Source organism: Pecten maximus, chromosome 16 (assembly GCF_902652985.1).
Source record: "Pecten maximus chromosome 16, xPecMax1.1, whole genome shotgun sequence".
In the NCBI taxonomy this organism is placed as follows: Eukaryota; Metazoa; Mollusca; class Bivalvia; order Pectinida; family Pectinidae; genus Pecten; species Pecten maximus.
Window position 1 is genome coordinate 5758696 of NC_047030.1, and position 20933 is coordinate 5779628.

General features: G+C 32.9%; 1 protein-coding gene across 1 annotated transcript; it reads left to right on the forward strand.

The window, feature by feature from the left end:
• The first annotated feature begins 7133 nt into the window (after positions 1-7133).
• LOC117314790 (beta-1,3-galactosyltransferase brn-like) lies at positions 7134-15031 on the forward strand. The gene is made up of 2 exons (XM_033868894.1): positions 7134-7236; positions 12513-15031. Exon 2 carries the CDS (start codon positions 12649-12651, stop codon positions 13939-13941), a length of 1293 nt encoding a protein of 430 aa, XP_033724785.1. The 5' UTR covers positions 7134-7236; positions 12513-12648; the 3' UTR covers positions 13942-15031.
• The last annotated feature ends 5902 nt before the right edge of the window (positions 15032-20933 follow it).

A 20933-nucleotide genomic window follows, 5' to 3' on the forward strand; every position in this document is an offset into this window, starting at 1 on the left:
CGGTTCTGCGCATAATCACTTCCGGTTTTGAGCTAAAAGCTGCAATGGTATTTTAAGCAACCAACCGATGACACGTTAAAACTCTTAAAAGAAAACAAACAACGGCGTGTTGTTATACACAATTCATGTAATAATTATCGAAACATCACAGATATTTGCAACGAAATATAGATACATTATGCGTTAGAAAGAATAAGTTACGGTTCAACGGGAGCTAACTCTTGTAACTTAGGACTTTGCTCTTACGTACAATGGTACGTGGATATAGGTAATATGTGCTAAAAGATGCAAAGTCAAACATGAAAAGCTCGTGGAATTCAAAACTTAATTTGTACTTCGAACTAAGATAATAAGAGGGCAATACATGCAAATTAAAATACATGATCTCATTTTAAACACTGAAAATGTCGTCTAACAGCAGAGACCTATAGTATATAGGTCTCTGCTAACAGTTAATTCTTAGCAGCCCGGTATATGATATGTATTCTATATGAACTATATGAAATGCACTGATCATTCTTTGGCAATTCTCGAGCCTTCAAATCGTGTTGTCCAGGCAGTAGGCACCGAGGAGTCAGTGTAAATATAATTATTGGAGAGCGGGAAATGAAATTTGAATTTATTATATCTGGTATGTTTTATAAGAAATGTTTTATCAGAGACCTATATACAGACACCTATATACTACTGTATATAGGTCTCTGGTTATATCATACAATATTTTTTAAAAGACATGCATGCATAAGATATCTCATAAACATGTTAGATATCTTTTGTAAGGCATCTTTTATAACAATTATGATGTCTTATAGTATTTGTTAAAATATTGGATTAACGTTGCTCAATGAATATGGGTCATTATAACATAGAACGTACGAACAAAGAAATTATAGAACATACCATATTAATGTATACGTAATTATAGAACATACCATATTAATGTATACGTAATTATAGAACATACCATTAATGTATACGTAATTATACAATGTAATTATAGAACATACCATTGATGTATACGTAATTATACAAAGTAATTATAGAACATACCATTAATGTATACGTAATTATACAAAGTAATTATAGAACATACCATTAATGTATACGTAATTATAGAACATACCATTAATGTATACGTAATTATACAATGTAATTATAGAACATACCATTAATGTATACGTAATTATAGAACATACCATTAATGTATACGTAATTATACAATGTAATTATAGAACATACCATTAATGTATACGTAATTATAGAACATACCATTAATGTATACGTAATTATACAAAGTAATTATAGAACATACCATTAATGTATACGTAATTATAGAACATACCATTAATGTATACATAATTATACAATGTAGAAAACGAAAGCAAAGTAATAATAGAACATGCAACTAATGTAATTTATAACATACAACTAAAGTTATTATAGAACATGCATGCACTTATTTTAGTTATATAACATTCATCTTACTTGATAAGAGAGCATGTAACTAATGAAATGTAATAAAATAACATACAATTAATGTTATCATGGAACATACAATTCATATAACCAAAGAACAAACAATAATTGTAATTATATAACATACAATTAATGTAATTATAGAACAAACAAATAATGTAATTACATAACATACAATTAGTGTAATCATAGAACATTCAATTAATGTAATCATAAAACATTCAATTAATGTAATTATAGAACATTTATGCAATATAATTATATAACACACATCTATTGAATAGTCACAGGGCTGCCCATATTCACAAAAAAAGAGTTCTTATATCTGGAAACCGGTTGGTTACCACTTTCGAAGAGAAGAGATGCTCGGAAACTTTCCTTATTCTATTCTATAGTAAATAATCTGGCACCTACTTTTCTTATCGACCTACTACCAATGTATATTGGCAACATAGCTCCTTATAATTTACGAAATGCAGATTTATTTAGGGAACAACACTTTCGTCTACAACTATCAAAAAACTCCTTCTTTCCTTCTACTTCAAAACTTTGGAATGACTTACATAACACTATCAGAAACTCGCCTACTTTAAGTTCCTTCAAATCTAATCTAAAAAAATCTATGACAGTAAACAATATATATGACAAGCATTTTATCAGTTATGGTCCTCGAAAACTAAATATTCTACACAACAGAATAAGAAATCGAGCAAGTGCACTAAGCTATGATCTTTTTAGAGCCAATCTCGTTGATTCACCGGCTTGTCAATGTGGACATCCCTGTGAAGATTCCCATCATTTTTTCCTTAACTGTCCCCTGTACAACAACTTAAGAGGAACTCTTATTGCTGATTTAACCTGGTACGGTCCTGTTAATGTAAATATACTTTGCAATGGTGACACGAATATCTCCTCAACTGACAATATAAAAATCGCCAAAGTTGTGCAAAACTTCTTGAGTAGGTCGGGAAGATTCGACTAATCATCACTTCCTATCCCCCCCCCCCCCCCCCCCTTCTTTTCATACTATTTTCCTATAATAAAAAAAACTTTATCCAAAATGCTCCATTTATCCATATAATATAAAAATGTTTTTACTTCTAATCGATTAAGTATATTTGAATTCATTCCAAACATTTATATGTCATGATCTTTCCCGATGCAGTCATTTAACTTTAAATGTACCTATCTCCTCCTCCTTCCTGCCCCCCCCCCCCCCCCTCTCTCTCTCTCTCATTATATTTTCGTTTCTTTATCGAATTTCTGAATATTTGTATATGCCATCATGTGACTATGTTATTGTTAATTATTTTGTTATTATTATGGGAGAAGTCGTCTATAAGTTGGAAAAACTTGCTGACTAATCCCTTTGTCATTATTATATGTCAATAAAATATGTTTAAACTAAAACATCTATTGTAATTATAGAACATACAATTGATGTAATTATAGAACATTCAATATAGTATGCAATTAATGTAATCATAGAACATACAATTAGTGTAATTATAGAACATTCAATTAATGTAATTATAGAACAAACAAATAATGTAATAATAGAGCATACAATTAACGTAATCATAGAACATTCAATTTATGCAATTACAGAATATACAATTTAAGTAATCAAACACACAATTAATGCAGCTATTCAATTAATATAATCATATAATATAATAAATTGTAATAATAGAACATACAATTAATATACAATTGTATAATTATAGAACATTCATGCAATGTAATTATATAACATACATTTATTGTAATTATATAACATACAATTGATGCAATTATATAACATACAATTAATGTAATTATAGAACATTCAAATAATGTAATTATATAACATATAATTAATGTAATTATAGAACATTCAATATAGTATGCAATCAATGTAATAATAGAACACACAACTATTGTAATTATATAACATACAATTAATGTAATTCAAGAACATTCAAATAATGTAATAATATAACATACATCTATTGTAATTATATAACATACAATTAATGTAATTCAAGAACATTCAATTAATGTAATTCAAGAACATTCAAATAATGTAATAATATAAAATACATCTAGTGTAATTATATAACATACAATTGATGTAATTATAGAACATTCAATTAATGTAATTCAAGAACATTCAAATATGTAATTATATAACATACAGCTAATGTAAGTAAATAGCATACAACTAATATAATTAAATAATATATAACTAATGTAATTAAATAATATACAACTTATATAATTAAATAATATACAACTGATATAATGATAGAACATCCAACTAATGTAATTTTAAATTGATTGAAGCGTAATATGGCAGTAGGTGCGGACCTTGCATTACTCTCGAACAAATTAGTACATAAATAGTGATAAGTTTAATTTGGTCTGTTTTGTTTAACGTCCTATCAACAGTCAGAGTCATTTAAGGACGTGTCAGGCTTTGGAGGAGGAGGAAAGCCGGAGTACCCGGAGAAAAACCACCGACCTACGGTCAGTACCTGGCAACTGCCCCACGTAGGTTTCGAACTCGCAACCCATAGATGGAGGGCTAGTGATAAAGTGTCGAGACACCATTTTTTATCTTAAAAATACAATTTTGATATCCCAGAAAAAGGGCCTCAGGTTCCTCACAGTTCAAACAAAGAGAAAATGCGTAATACGAAAGACATAATTAAAATATCACAGATATATTAAGCTTTCAACATGAATAAAGGCAGGTGACATATACACGTATTACAAACTCAAAAACTGACAATAACACCATCAAAATCGACAGACACCATTCTATTATCGTTTACAAAATATTTCTTAAAAAGCTTCATGTTATCCTGATTGCGATAATATGTAGAAATATAAGTAATGATTTTTTTTCACGGTAAATTAAAAAAAAAATCACAACTTTGGAACATTTCCTTCACTGAGCATCATCATATTCCTACGCTTATAAATGCAGTTAACAAAATCACATATTTCCATTTCTTACTAAAACCCAGAATAATAAGGCTTTCATAATTATATACTAGGGATAGGTCTCTGCTAAAACCCAGAATAATAAGGCTTTCATAATTAAGTGAGCTAGCATTATCAGGACCTACTTTCGAAAACAGAGCAGAGACACCTTAACCACTCGGCCGCCGCGGTCCCCAGTGATACGGAATACTGTAGGTGAATAATATCATAAAGCCATAACCAACATGTACAATGGAAGTAAACTACTGGTTACTGGTTAGTCGTTAACAACCACACGCTATCTCATGTATACGCTATCTCATGAACTTTTCTTTATACGATATCTTATATCTTCAATGAGTTGTGTGGTGTAGTATAAAACTTCTAAACTTCATAAGATATTTCAATTAATTTTCTTAAGACATCTTATAAGATATATCTTATATAATATATGAGATATCTTATAAAGAAAAGTATATACGATATATCATTCATTATAAAGATATCTCATAAAGTATATAAGATATGTAACATAATTTTTATCATACTTTTTGTATCATCTGGTTGTTCACTGGATCAACATTACTCTATGGATGAATGATGAAATAAAGTATTGTCGCATGGATCTGCCATCACATAACGAGATAATTTTGTCAACATAGCGAGATAAATATACCATGTAGCGAGATAATAAAACGACATAGCGAGATAAAACAACCGACATAGCGAGATAAAACAACCGACATAGCGAGATAATTTAATGCGTTTACGAAGTCGCTATCTCGACATCTCGCCGTATTAGATACTACTACTGACATGGATTTTTTCTTGTCAACGTCACGTGACCCCCATTCGGAAGTTCAGCGCGCCAGTGCACACGAGGCTTGGACAGGGAAGCTGAACGGCCCAATACCTACAACAAACAGGTAAACTAAGCATGTTAGAACTTCCGAATGGGGGTCAAGTGACGTTGACAAGAAAAAAAGTCCATGTCAGTAGTAGCATCTAATGCGGCGAGATGTCGAGATAGCGACTTCGTAAACGCATTAAATTATCTCGCTATGTCGGTTGTTTTATCTCGCTATGTCGTTTTATTATCTCGCTATAAGGTATATTTATCTCGCTATGTTGACAAAATTATCTCGTTATGTGATGGCAGATCCATGCCACCATAGTAAAGCTTTCAATACACTCAAAGAGTTGTTCAGCAGTTCATAATCTGTCCATCGATTGTAAAATGAATATTTCTGATAAAGCAATCAAACCGATTATATTATATGGTTGTGAGGTTTGGGGGTTTTGTGACACGAAACTCTTAGAACGAGTACATATGAAATTCTGTAAACACATCCTCAAATTGAAAACATCCACACCAAACTTTATGATATATGGAGAACTGGGAAGGTTTCCATTCAGTATACATATAAAAGTTCGTATGATTGGATTTTGGGCCAAAATGATAGATTCAACTCATTTTAGCATTGGTGTCATTTTTTTTAGTTTCATCGGGGTATGAAACAAATTTTGTTTGCAAACTGTATGAATCCGCGTAGCGGATTCTTACAGAAGTTTGCAAACAAAATTTGTTTCATACCCCGATGAAACTAAAACAAAATGACATCAACGCTTATAATTAATTTTTGAAAATGATTTTCTAATTTAAAACATGTTTTATGTACAATTGTACTGGTTTATATGGGATTCTTTTTCTCAAATCAATACGCAACGTCAATTGTCGTATTGTGACGTCACATTTTTCGCGCCATTCTCGGAATTTCTTTCATAGAAGAATGAAAAGAATTTTTCGACCAATCACATTTGAGTATTTACCATGAAAACAAAGAAAAATTAATTATAATAAATTGAGTAACAATTTTTTTCCAAATATTAAGACATTATAATACACAATGGTCAAACTATATCAATATATTTGAAGAATGTGATTTATTAGATGTTTTGAAAAACATGAATTTACTAGTATACGTTGCTTAAAAAATATTGTTTTTCATACCCTAAAAAACATGTTCATTTGTAATTGGAAAAATGATGTTTTTAATTCTCCGAAAGGGACCAATTGCAAAATTTATAAACATGATTTAATTTTAGAAAAATAGTTATCTACTTGACCTCCCTCCTACGCGAGCTAATTCCTATTGTAAATTTCGAACTTGTAACATTAAATTACCAATAGAATACGGAAGATGGAATAACATCCCAAGAGAAAATAGAATCTGTAGTCTGTGTAACCTGAATGAAATAGGAGACGAGTTCCATTATTTATTCAATTGTAACGAACAACAAATAGCATTAAACAGAAAAAATATATATCTAGATACTATTATGAAAGACCAAGTACATTCAAATTTAATACATTTTTACTTTTTAGTAGACGATGGATTGAAATCACTTGTGAAATTAATTAAAGAAATAAGTATACGACTCAACAATATTTAAGATCATCTCTTGCTTAACAAATGTATCGATGTATTGTAGCATATGTCCTGTACAATTTTGCATGTATATCATTCTCTACACTTTATATGTTTATGACAATACAATATTGCCATTGTCATTGTCAACAGTCGAAGCCTGAAGTGAGTTCTACCGGAAGTGTCCGTGTCCATAATAGGAACTACGCCTACTAGCTTCGTCACACTTGGTTAGTGTACATAACCTGTTGTTCACTAGTGACACAAGATCAAACCTTTGGAGGACCTTTGACTTGAAATTAGTTATTATACACAACTGTATTACAAGTGACAGATGTGAAGGAAATTCAATAATTAGATAAAGGTAAGTTTTACCAGAAATGATATATACATGTATGTATATATATATATATATATGCTATGAGTATAACTCTTTGATTCTTTTTGTCATTAAGTATGTTTTGGCGAGCTTCCTTTCTACCTACAAATTCACAAAACTTTCACCGCTGCTTTATTTCAATTTGTGAACGGAACTGATTTTTCTTAAACACACACTTCATTATTCTAAATCAGTTGTGATAATAGTTTGTCTGTTAAATCCATGAGCTACTTGAGAAATGTACATATAAAATATTATATATATTGTGCGTTGGTTGTTGTGATATACACGTAGTGATGAATAGCTATGATTTCTATCATTTCACACAAGGCACTGCTGGGGAATACAATGATATGAAAACACCGAGGGCCCTTTAAAAAATATCTTAATTTGGCTGTGATAGTTATGAACCTGGGTAGATGGACAAGTCCAACAATTATCATGTATATTTATAGACATTATTTGTGTACGATAACACCACGTATATTTCACCTTCGGCGTAAATTAATCTCAATGTAATCTAAATAAGGATCTTAAAAAGCTCCCAGCCCTATCACTTCACAACGTGCCACGCAATGGGCAGTGTGAATATAATCTTAGTGTAATATAGTGGATACCAATATAGATATAGTACAAGAGACCTTCTTATATAACAGAAACAAGGCTACTCCACTATGTCTGCGATGTTACAATTTAACTAAATAATAGCGACGATGGTTAAGGATGGCCAGACCATACAGCGGTTATTATGCCGTTATTTTGATCGCACATGTCACCTTAATAATACATAAAAGATGATTTTGTAACAGGTAGCACAGGTATTAATATTGCAATGAAATATAACGTACATGTCAAATGTTTAAGAAGAACTATCCATTTGTATAGAGAAAGCTAGGAAATCCTTCTTGACTGAAAAACCTTAAAACTGGTAAACTAATAAAGGTTTTTATATATGTACTGTGCTCGAAAGTTATAAGATATACCATCGACCTAATCTATTTTTTTTATTATTTGAAAACCAGAAAGTGCAACGCAGCATATCGAAATGAGAATACCAACGATATGTGTTCGAAAATTAATTAACTGTACTCAACAGCGCTTTTGGTTTATAGAGATTTTCTATCATCAAGGGACGAAAAAAATAAAATCTAGCATAAAGGATTTGATTATTTTGGACGCTGGTTCCATAACCTATATGTTAAAAAGCAGGATAAGGACAAATCTAACAGGGGAAGGATTTGTGGTCGCTGAAAATCGCACACTATCGTCATATTTCTTAGTTATAATATTACATCATCATCAATCATGGTCAAAAATTAGGAAAACCACTTTCAACAAGCCCGTTTATCTTATTAGATGGTTCAATGGTAACAGTGATCTTAATCACATATCACTCTAAACCATGCTGGATAGAGTCCGAAAAAATGTTTGTGGTCGGACGATATAACAACGGATCAAACAATCTGTTAGGAATCACATTAGAGTTGGCAAGTCATTTAAGTGACGTCCGTCACTAATATATATAAATGACGTCCGTCACTAATACATGTACATATAAATGACGTCCTTCACTAATACATGTACATATAAATGACGTCCGTCACTAATACATGTACATATAAATGACGTCCGTCACTAATACATGTACATATAAATGACGTCCTTCACTAATACATGTACATATAAATGACGTCCGTCACTAATACATGTACATATAAATGACGTCCGTCACTAATACATGTACATATAAATGACGTCCGTTACTAATACATGTACATATAAATGACGTCCGTCACTAATATATAGAGGCTAATGAATGGTTTCCGTTTAATACATAATTATTATAATGTACATGTAGTATATATTTCACGAGTATGACAAAATATCGATATTTTCACGAGTGCGAAGCATTCTGTCATACGAGTGACATATATGATATATTTAACAGGAAACCATTCAATTTTCTTTTCATTGCATTTCATAATTTTAAAATAAAATTAAAAACATCGAGAAATTAAAAGTGTCAAAGAATGTGGGAATCATAACGACGTCATCTCTTTGTGACGTTATTCCACGTCAACTTGACGGCGCCATTTCGAAAGGACTGATCAAAGCAATTTGAGCGTTTTCTTACGATGGCTAATTTGTGCCATTTCGTTATTTCGTCTTAAAAGACGAAAATGAAATATCTAATTTCTCGTTCTGTCGTCTTTTCGCCCCGAAAAGACGACAAGTCATACGCAAAAAGACGAAATTACTGCACGCTAATTAGCAACCTCAATTTCGTCCCGAAAACACGAAATTTAACAAACCTTAATTCTCGTCTTTTCGTCCCGAAAACACGAAATTTAACAAACCTTAATTCTCGTCTTTTCGCCCCGAAAAGACGAGAATTAAGGTTTGTTAAATTTCGTGTTTTCGGAGCGAAAAGACGAAAAGACGAGAGCTAAGGTTTGTTAAATTTCGTTGTTTCGGGGCGAAAAGACGAAAAGACGACACTGAAGGTTTTTTGAATTTCGAGTTTTCGGGGAATAAATGACGTCTTTAAATAACCTGCGTCACTGATACATTTAAATGACATTCGTCACTGATACATTTAAATGACGAAAGTCACTGATACATTTAAATGAAGTCCGTCACTAATACATTTACATGACGTCTGTCACTAATACATTTAAATGACATCCGTCACTAATACATTTTAATGACGTCCGTCACTAATACTTTTAAATGATCTCCGTCACTGACACATTTAAATGACGTCCATCACTAATACATTTAATTGACGTCCGTCTCTAATACATTTAAATGAAGTCCGTCACTCATACATTTAAATGACGTCCGTCACTCATACATTTGAATGACGTCCGTCACTTATATATTTAAATGACGTCCGTCACTAAAACATTCAAATGACTTCCATCACTCATTTATTTAAATGACGTCCCTTACTAATACATTTAAATGACGTGCGTCACTAATACATTTAAAGGACGTGCGTCAGTTATACATTTAAGTGACGTCCGTCACTAATATCTTTAAATAACTTGCGTCACTGATACATTTAAATGACATTCGTCACTGATACATTTAAATGACTTCCGTCACTTATACATTTAAATGACGTCCGTCACTAATACATTTAAATGACGTCAGTCACTAATACATTTGAATTACGTCAGTCACTAATATATTTGAATGACTTCCGTCACTGACACATTTAAATGACATTCGTCACTAAAATTTTGAATGAAGTCCGTCACTAATACATTTAAATGACGTGCGTCGCTAATACATTTATATGACGTCCGTCACTAACACATTTAAATGACGTCCGTCCCTGACACATATAAATGACGTCCGTCACTAATACATTTAAATTACGTCAGTCACTAATATATTTGAATGACTTCCGTCACTGACACGTTTAAATGACATTCGTCACTAATACATTTAAATGACGTCCGTTGCTAATACATTTAAATGACGTCCGTCACTGACACATATAAATGACGTCCGTCACTTATACATTTGAATTACTTCCGTCTCTAAAATTTTGAATGAAGTCCGTCACTTATACATTTAAATGACGTGCGTCACTAATACATTTAAATGACATTCGTCACTAATACATTTAAATGACACTCGTCACTAATACATTTAAATGACATTCGTCACTAATACATTTAAATGACGTCAGTCACTAATAGATTTAAATGACATTCGTCACTAATACATTTAAATGACATTCGTCACTAATACATTTAAATGACATTCGTCACTAATACATTTAAATGACGTCCGTCACTAATATATTTAAATGACGTCCGTCACTAATACATTTAAATGACGTCCGTCACTAATACATTTAAATGACGTCCGTCACTTATACATTTAAATGACGTCCGTCACTTATACATTTAAATGACGTCCGTCACTAATACATTTAAAATGACGTCAGTCATAAATACATTTAAATGACGTCAGTCATAAATACATTTAAATGACGTCCGTCACTAATACATTTAAATGACGTCCGTCACTAATACATTTAAATGACGTCAGTCATAAATACATTTAAATGACCTTCGTAACTCATACATTTAAAGGTAGATCATGCAGTGCAGTGTCAGCTATGCACCTGTGGGATATATTTACTTCACCTGTAATATACATTCTACCTCACCTGTGATATACATTCTACCTCACCTGTGATATATATTTTACCTCACCTGTGATATGTATTTTACCTCACCTTTGATATATAATTTACCCCACCTGTGATATATATTTTACCTTACCTGTGGTATATATTTTACCCCATGATCACCTGTGATATATATTTTACCTCACCTGTGATATATACTTTATCTCACCTGCGATATATGTTTTACCTCACCTGTGGTATATATTTACCTCACCTGTGATATATAGTTTACTTCATGATCACCTGTGATATATTTACCTCAACTGTGATATACATTTTACCTCACCTGTGATATGTATTTTCCCTCACCTGTGATATACATTTTACCTCACCTGTGGTATGTATTTTACCTTACCTGTGGTATGTATTTTACCCCATGATCACCTGTGATATATATTTTACCTCACCTGTGATATATACTTTATCTCACATGTGATATACATTTTACCTCACCTGTGATATATAGTTTACTTCATGATCACCTGTGATATATTTACCTCACCTGTGATATATATTTACTTCACCTGTGATATATATTTACTTCACCTGTGATATACATTTTACCTCACCTGTGATATACATTTTACCTCACCTGTGATATATATTTTACCTCACCTGTGGTATGAATTTTCCCTCACCTGTGGTATGTATTTTCCCTCACCTGTTATATATATTTTACGCACCTGTGGTATGTATTTTCCCTCACCTGTGATATGTATTTTACCGCACCTGTGATATATATTTTACGCACCGGTGGTATATATTTTTATTATACTATCTGTTTTTTGTTCATTATAGTTTTGTCCCGGAATTTCTATTTTCCGGATTTGACGTCTTATCCTTGCCGTACTTTAGTTCGGCCGTCGACAGGATCACGTGACTTCTTTGTTTATGTTCACTGGCGGAGAAATTTTTTTTCAACTTTCCCTCCTCCACCCCATCTTACCTCCTATGAATTATGTTCTAAAGCATGCTTGCGTTTTTTAAGTATTATTTTTACCCAACCTTTTATGCAACGAGTTTATTATATATTTATTTATTGCGTGTTTCATAGGAAGACTTACAAAGAAGACCAACCCAAAGAACATACCAGGCGGTGTAGTAAACGTGGATAGTGGCTGCTAACCTCATCCTGGATACCTAAGGTGATCAGCTGTATTTATATATCACCAACAGTAAGACAACCAACCATGAAAAGATGTTTCAAACTACAGTATCTCTTCTCTGCTTTTATCGTGTTCGAACTTTGGTGTATACGCACTATACTGAAAGACGCAAGTGTGAAGCGAATTGATTCATTGCAATCGATACGCGTGCAAAAAGTGGTGGTGGACGAAACTGTATCATTCAAAGAGATTCTTACCACTGTTACTCCCGACCTAAATGTACCAGTTGTAATTGAGAAAACTAGAGAAAAAGTACCGGAGCCCAGCCATAAAGATTTATCGCCAAACCAATCCAACAAAAAGAGTACCGTGCCATATTTACCATATTCCAATTTCTCTTACCCGTTGGATATCGACCTCCAAAGTATGTATAATGAATTCAGGACTACTGGGAGATTGAGTCATCCAGTGGAGGCGATAAACCCACATAATTTCAGTTATTTACATTTACAAAGGTGCAAATTGCAACCAGAAAACAATATTTCATTGATTATTTTGGTCAAGTCTGCTGTGGTGAACATCCATTTGCGTAACGCTATTCGTTCTACCTGGGGAAACGTTACTAGATATAGGAACATCAATGTAGTCTTCATGCTCGGATACAATGCCAGCAAACAGAGCCTTGTTGACCAGGAAGCCTATGATTACGGCGATATTGTACAGGAGTCATTCTTGGATGCTTACATGAATAACACATATAAAACTATTATGACATTTAACTGGGCTGTTGAGTATTGTGACCAAGCAAATCATTTGCTATTTATTGATGACGACCACTACCTGGTCCTACGTAATCTATTACAATATATCAAGGAACTGCCCCCAAATTCCTCCTATATGGTGGGGTACATCAATGTGAACGCACCAGTTGTCCGGGAAATTACAAAAAAGTGGTATGTTAGTCGCGAAGATTACCCATTTAAGCACTGGCCACCATACTTGTCCGGAGGTGCCTTTATGTTATCATCGGATATCGCAAGGCGATTCGTGTTTTCGTTTCCGTATATCCGGTATATAGGTATAGATGACTGTTACCTCGGAATAGTGGCAAAAAAGTTAGGGATAGCACCGCAACATGTAGACAAGTTCGATATGTTAACTCGTCGCCTATTGGATGACCCTTCGCGCTTTGCATACCACAACTTCAAGCTGAAGAGTTCCTTCAAACAGGCAATGGATTTTCTCACGAAACCCCGGCCAAAGACTAAATACGTCACGTTTTCTTCACTCCACTACATAAAACACAAAAGTAAATACAGACGGAACATCAGGAAGAAACGTTTCATGGCTTCCAATGCACATAACAACCCTCATTAAATTAGACAGTAATATTTGTGGAATGTGCAATGACCAGTGGATTCTATTAACGTGCAAAACCAGATACAATTAAGTGGTGTTTATTGTCTTAAATATCGGTCAAAACCTTTAGTAGAAATGAATTTAAAATATCACCTTCCAGGAATCATGGTGACATTTATAATATCACCTTGGTAGTATATCCTCATTTAGCCTGCATTACCGCACAGGTAGGATAACCCATGTATAGCGCTATGTTGAGTATTCTACTGGTAAATGCGGATATTGTCCAAAATACAACACTTTGACTGGAGACATTCGAGGCGTCGAATCATTTCCCCCATGATATCCCCATGGACGAGCGTTTGGATTAATACAAATGGGGACATTATGTTTTGATTTAATTACCCGCTGGTAGGCCTTGCCATAACCATTTCATTGTCTTGTTGAAAAATGGCGCTTGCGACATGAAAACTTCAACAAGTGGAAAGAATGTCTTGATATTTTATCTCATTAACGGAAACCTTTTACATCAATACACCAACACAAGTACTGCTCATTCTATGACGCTGCCACTACGAATGAGGTCGAGTTCACTCGTCTTCGTCACCATATCATTCTTTCTTTCATTAATACAGATGAAACAAAAGACGAGACTTCGAGAAGCTCTCGAGGTTTACTTGCGGCTTGATCTCCGATTATTTACTGGCGTGTTTTTAGAATGAAAATTGTAACGAGCAACACGTGACAAAAGCAGGCCGTCACACACGAGTGATTTAATAGAATATATATATATATGTTTTTTCTATCAACAAAAATATTGGTTATTCTGTCAGAGGGCCTTAGTCCTATTATTGAGTATAATCATGTGACCAGGGGCTGCATTTTATATAAAACAAAAAGCGCCTTGACATGATGGGATGACGAAACTAAGTGCTTAAGGAAAGTAACTCTATTAGATGTAATGAGCGAAGGTTACTCAGACAGGTGCACACGAAAAGATTTATTTCAGAAATGTTTACTTTGTGCTTTTAACTCAGGAACATCATACCTGCTTATTCGTCGGCGATTCGAATATGTGACGTGAATAAAAAGGTTTTATATTATTGTGGACAGCGCTTTATTTCTGTTGATTAAATTAACAATCATATTCAGTTTGAGAATGACATAAATCATTCTGACATCCCATAAGTAAATAAGCCAGAGATACAGCCTGCTGAAAAAATAACAGAATCGTTGAGGACTTTGTGTTTCATGTTACATAAAATCCATTTTTGCTGCATCAAATAATGTTTCTCAATCCTTCCAAAGTTTCATTAGTGACAAAAATTCTGCTAGTGTCATTTTCGACACCGTGAAATGATTGAAATATGTTTCGTTATTATTACTCGCGTCCCCGCAATACCAACTTCATCAATGATCAAATTGTTCTGAAACTTTACATATTTACACATAACCATCATTTGTACGAGCTTGCGTTTCAAGCACCTGGGGTCAAAAAGAGGCCACTATCACTAAGTTGATTTTCGACGTCCTCGCTTTATCGCCTTTACTACTTATCCCATTGTTCTAAAACTTCAATGCTGTCGTCTCTATAAATATGTTTTGGAAGTCCTCCATGATGAGCTGAATTCATTAACGGCCTGATTATTCTGAACTTTCATTCACGTATTCACAACCATCATCTGTTGCATGATTTCAGGTTCCATTTACTTGATAGCAAAATTATGGTCACTTTTCCTATCAATAGATTTTCGTCGTCCTCGCCCTACCACCTTCATAATCATCAAATAGTTGTGTTACTTTAAAGTCCTTTTTACTTACAACTATCATTCATTGTTATAATATCATGCAGTGCTTTTCTTAATGGCATTGCGTTTCGACAGTTTCACAATTTTTTTGTTTTGTTTTGTTTTTGTTTTTTTGTTTTTTGCTTTTTTTTTTTTTTTTGTTGTTGTTGTTGTTTTTTTTTTTTTTTTTTTAATTTTTGTTTTGTTTTTTTGTTTGTTTTTTTTTTGGTGTATTGGGGACCGAGGGGATTTCGTATAGTTTCTGATGCCAAATCTCTCTATTTTTACGTACGTTGGAAAAGGAAGTCTGAACAAACTGGTTTTTAATTTGAATTTTATTAAACAAATTAATGTCATTATAATTGTAACATTTAATTGTTAATTGTTTAGAAATCAGATTTAACCAGTTTCTACCTACAATTATTATTACTTCAATAAACTGTTATTGACTTTAAATATATCAATGGACTAGACATCAGACTAAGCCTATTTAATTTTCATTCCAAAATATTACAATAAAAAAATATAGTTACATGTATTATTCTGCATTGGTATCCACTAGTTAAAGTAAAGGGAGAGAACTCCAGTTTATTTTAGAATTCAAAAGGAATTTATTATTTAAATTATCTTTATATTGTTGACGCAGTTTATTGATGAACTGCCACTAACGAGTTCATTGGGAAATAGGTCATACATTCCTAATGTATGAACTCATTGACAATAGGCCGACCAGAGATACAATAAATCCACATTATAATGTACCATATACTATTGTTGTAACATAAAACATATCCATCTAGTCAGTCTAAAATTAAAATTATTGTTTACATTGTAAATGTAAACAAAGCCATGTGCTTGGCGAAAGTAGTTCCCGTACCCTGTCATATTTTCATACGCAAGTTCAAAGGTCAATGTTTCCATGCAAGAAAGGTAAACAAATCGGTCTGATATTGTTATATAGTGACAAAACTTTGCAAGTGTAAATATATTAGGGTATTGAGTTATCTGCTATTTCTTATAGGATATCAATCATTTTTTATTCTCATTAAGGAACACTTTCTCTTGTAGATATTTTTGACTTATGTTTTAATTGATTAGCACTAGATTTTGTTGTTTTCGTCAACAAGTAAGATAATTAATACCAGTTCCTGCACAATACGTATTGTATGGTGGGTCGTTAAGGCCAAGTTTCAAATCTCGCATTCTCGTACTCTCGACCTTAGGTCGAAAACGCAAGAATGCGAAAACGCGACGGCGATGGGGCGAAAACGCAAGAATGCGAAAGAGCGAAAACGCGAGAATGCCAAAACTCGACGGCGAGAGTGCGAAAATGCGACGGCGAAAACGCGAGATTGATCTCGCACTCTCGCCGTCGCGATTTCGTATTCTCGCCGTCGAGTTTTCGCATTCTCGCGTTTTCGACCTAAGGTTGAGAGTGCGAGAATGCGAGATTATGCCTTAACAGCCACCCTCGCACTCTCGCTTCCTCGTATATAAATATATAACCAACGTAATATATATCATTATGTGTGTTCCTTACGCGAGGGAGCGAGAGTGCGAGGGTGGCCGTTAAAGCATAATCTCGCATTCTCGCACTCTCGACCTTAGGTCGGAAACGCAATAATGCGAAAACTCGACGGCGAGAATGCGAAATCGCGACGGCGTGAGTGCGAGATCAATCTCGCGTTTTCGCCGTCGCATTTTCGCATTCTCGCCGTCGAGTTTTTGCATTCTCGCGTTTTCGCTCTTTCGCATTCTCGCGTTTTCGACCTAGGGTCGAGAGTGCGAGAATGCGAGATTTGATACTTGGCCCTAACGAGCCACCATAGTATTGTGCGATGTTCTTCTTCTCAATCCTATGAGTATTCTTTGTGCCTCTAATGTATTCTATCTATTCTATTTGTTTTCTATTTTCTATTTGATTGGTACAGTTATCCATTACTGGACCCCTATATCCTAATATCGGCCTTACAAATCCTTTATCTAATGCATTGAAACTTTTTCTATATATATATATAATTGTACTTTGTTGTAGCATTGTCAAAATATTCATTCTCTTATAGGGATGATCATAAATTAAGTTAATATGGCGAGTCCATTCGCCATTACTACTGAAAGTTAGCCCTAAGTGCTTGTGAATTAAGACTTAACTGATTACAATATCATAAAAAATGACATGATTGATAAGCGAAAAATACGCGGAAATAACAGGTTCTATTTTTAGTAGATTAAAACTGATATCCGTTTTGTTGCCAATGTAGCTATATTAATCAAATCATATGTAAGTTTCAATGATATTTCATTTCGATTATTATCAATGTTATCATAAAGAGAAGTATCATTTGCAATAACTTTACATTTAGGAGAAAAAACGGCAGATGAGATTTAATGTCAAGAAATGTGCTATCATCAATATCTCTAAGAAGAAAAACACTTTTAAGATCATTTATTGATTACATGGTGAAATTTTAGGAAATATTTAGGATCATCATCAACTCCAATCTGAATTAGAGCAAGCACATAAAATCTTTTACCAAAAAAAAAGATAACAAAACTTAAAGCGGCTTAAGCGCAACATGTCATCCTGCACCCAGAACGTTACATCAGTAATATAATCTACACTATTAAGACCATTACTAGATATACAACAACCTGATTGTACCAATATACATCCGACTAAATCCTTTCAATTGATTGTTTACAACCCTCATTGAAGCAAATAACCCGGATGTGTAATCAACATTATAACATCTCCGAGCTGAGAGTATCTGGCTGGTCGAGATCAAAATTTTCATGCTCTATAAAATTATACATAACCATGTGCGTAAACATAGCATGAAATGATATAAAAAGAGGCGCACATCAACTTCATCAAATATTCTGTAATTTTTTTTTCTTTCCTCGTACCATCATGGATTGGATCTGCTTACCGGTATCTCTAATGTAATATTCAACCCTGGACTATGTCAGGTCTGCACTGGCTAGCTACAAACTACCTTAAATTTATGTTGTTTTTATCTAATAATTCTTAAACCTCAACTTATATGAGGGACAATTACACTCCAACCTTTTAGTCTTTCCTTTAAACTGGAAGACGTTCCACTCTGTCAAAATGAAAATAAAGATGCATTGATATAAAAATGACAACGATAAATGCGTGGTATCGTCGACATTGAACCGATCATTTATTATGGAGGGTTTATTAATGAAGGTATTCAAGTATCCGAGTACTGGATACAAAGGACTGAGTCATGGATTTTAAATACGTGAACTAATATACATCTGTACATGTATTAGCCTATGTAATTACCTTCACGCTACAATAAGCAGCATAGCTATATGCAGTTACACTTATGTGCACATGCTTAGAATGTGTAACGCAACACGAGGTAAATTTACATAAAATATCTAGACACCATATCTCATTTAAGGATTGCATCGAAGCGTATTTGCATTGGAGTAAAAACACATTGCTTGTTGCGCGAAAAGGCAGCAAATTAAATATATATATACTAACTCCAAATACACTTCGATACAGTTACAAGACATAAAAACAATCTTTATATTTACACTTGATCACTATGGTTTTTTAACAAATGTAAACACATCATTTTATACGTATCGTTGGAACAGTGGTTAACTTAATAGAACAGTCCGATTCATAGGAATTCACTAGATGGCGTTGCCATGATGTCATTGACGACAGACAGTAAACAAAATAGTTCAGAAAGAAAACAATACAATTAACATGTTTTACAATATTTATTAAAATTTTTAGATATTGCTTCATGATTTTGTGAATTGACAATTCATCATTTAAAATATATATTCAAATACATATATATAAATATACATTCAAATATATATCTTTGATCGTATTTCATAAGATCATACTACTACCACGCAGTTATGACAAGTGCGTCAGGTGGCCGCCTGATATAGATGTGCATCCTAATCACGTTCCGTTATTATTAACAAATTATGAATTTTATTAAGCATATGAAAAAATGTAATTGCTGCAATTAAATATACACCAATATTATGTATTGCTACATGTATGCATATGTATGGAAGAAAATGAAAAATTTCAAAAAAAAAAAAAAAAAAAAAAATTTGCGAATCTTTATCACGCAAGTATAAATATTCATGTTTAATGATATTTTACTGCATTGACTTTGAATAATGAACGGTATGTTCTAAGCCAATATTCTGCATTAAGATATTCCAGGAAGCTCTATATAATGCAAATATCCATTATTTTAATTGCATAAAAGCCAATATTTGTGTTTCTGTTTAACAATATGGAGAGTTAGTAATTAATAAATCGATAAATTAAAGAAATCTATAATCAACCTGCAACGATGTTCTACACTAGGATATAAGGTTTGTTCTTATGTTTGTTCACAATTAAAGGTTTTATGTACTAGTAAACATACAAAGCTTGTTTACAAATGAATATGAAATAAAGACTTGTAGGTCGATGGCTAAATCACGGTCATGATCTAAAAATATCGTTAAACTTTTCGATAAAGAGGTTTCTATATATATATATCACACAGTCAAACCTTCTAATCTCAAAGTTAAATGATTATTTAAAAAAAAAAATCGAGGTAACAGATTAACAAAAAAACCTTTTACTATCCGAATTGAATTGGCACTTCTATTTAAAAGGGGTCTTCGAGTCGTGATATTTCGAGATAACGAAGTTGACGGATGATATGCATCACTCTCTGAAAGTTATTTTCAGGGTTTCAGTGTTGTTTAATCTAATTCTTAGTTTTGCCTTCATCTTGAGCATCCATTCCTATAAAACATTTTCTTTTATCCCCACGCTGGATTTTGCTCTTCTTCATACCACCATTCCCTTTCCCAAATTTCTGATGAGGTCTGGTCTTTTTATTCGTGCACTTTTACAATAGATTCCTTACAAATCTATATTGGTGTTCGTATTTTATTATCATTTTATTGATTTTGATTTAGAACAACAGATCATTATTTGTGTTATTGCTATTGCTGTTGTTTTTCTTTACTAGTCATATTATTGTCATCAAAATGTTTCGTTTTCATTTCGGTATTCTCTGTGCTTTCTTATATCCAATCTGTAACAACCAATCATCAAATGCAATGCCGATATAAGTATTATATAAATTATAAATATATCTTATAACATACATATTAAATTTCAGAAAATGAAAAAATATATATCTGCAACTAACATAAAAA

Excerpts from the sequence above, each read along its gene's own strand:
- LOC117314790 (XM_033868894.1), top strand. The coding sequence starts at position 12,649 with ATGAAAAGATGTTTCAAACTACAGTATCTCTTCTCTGCTTTTATCGTG.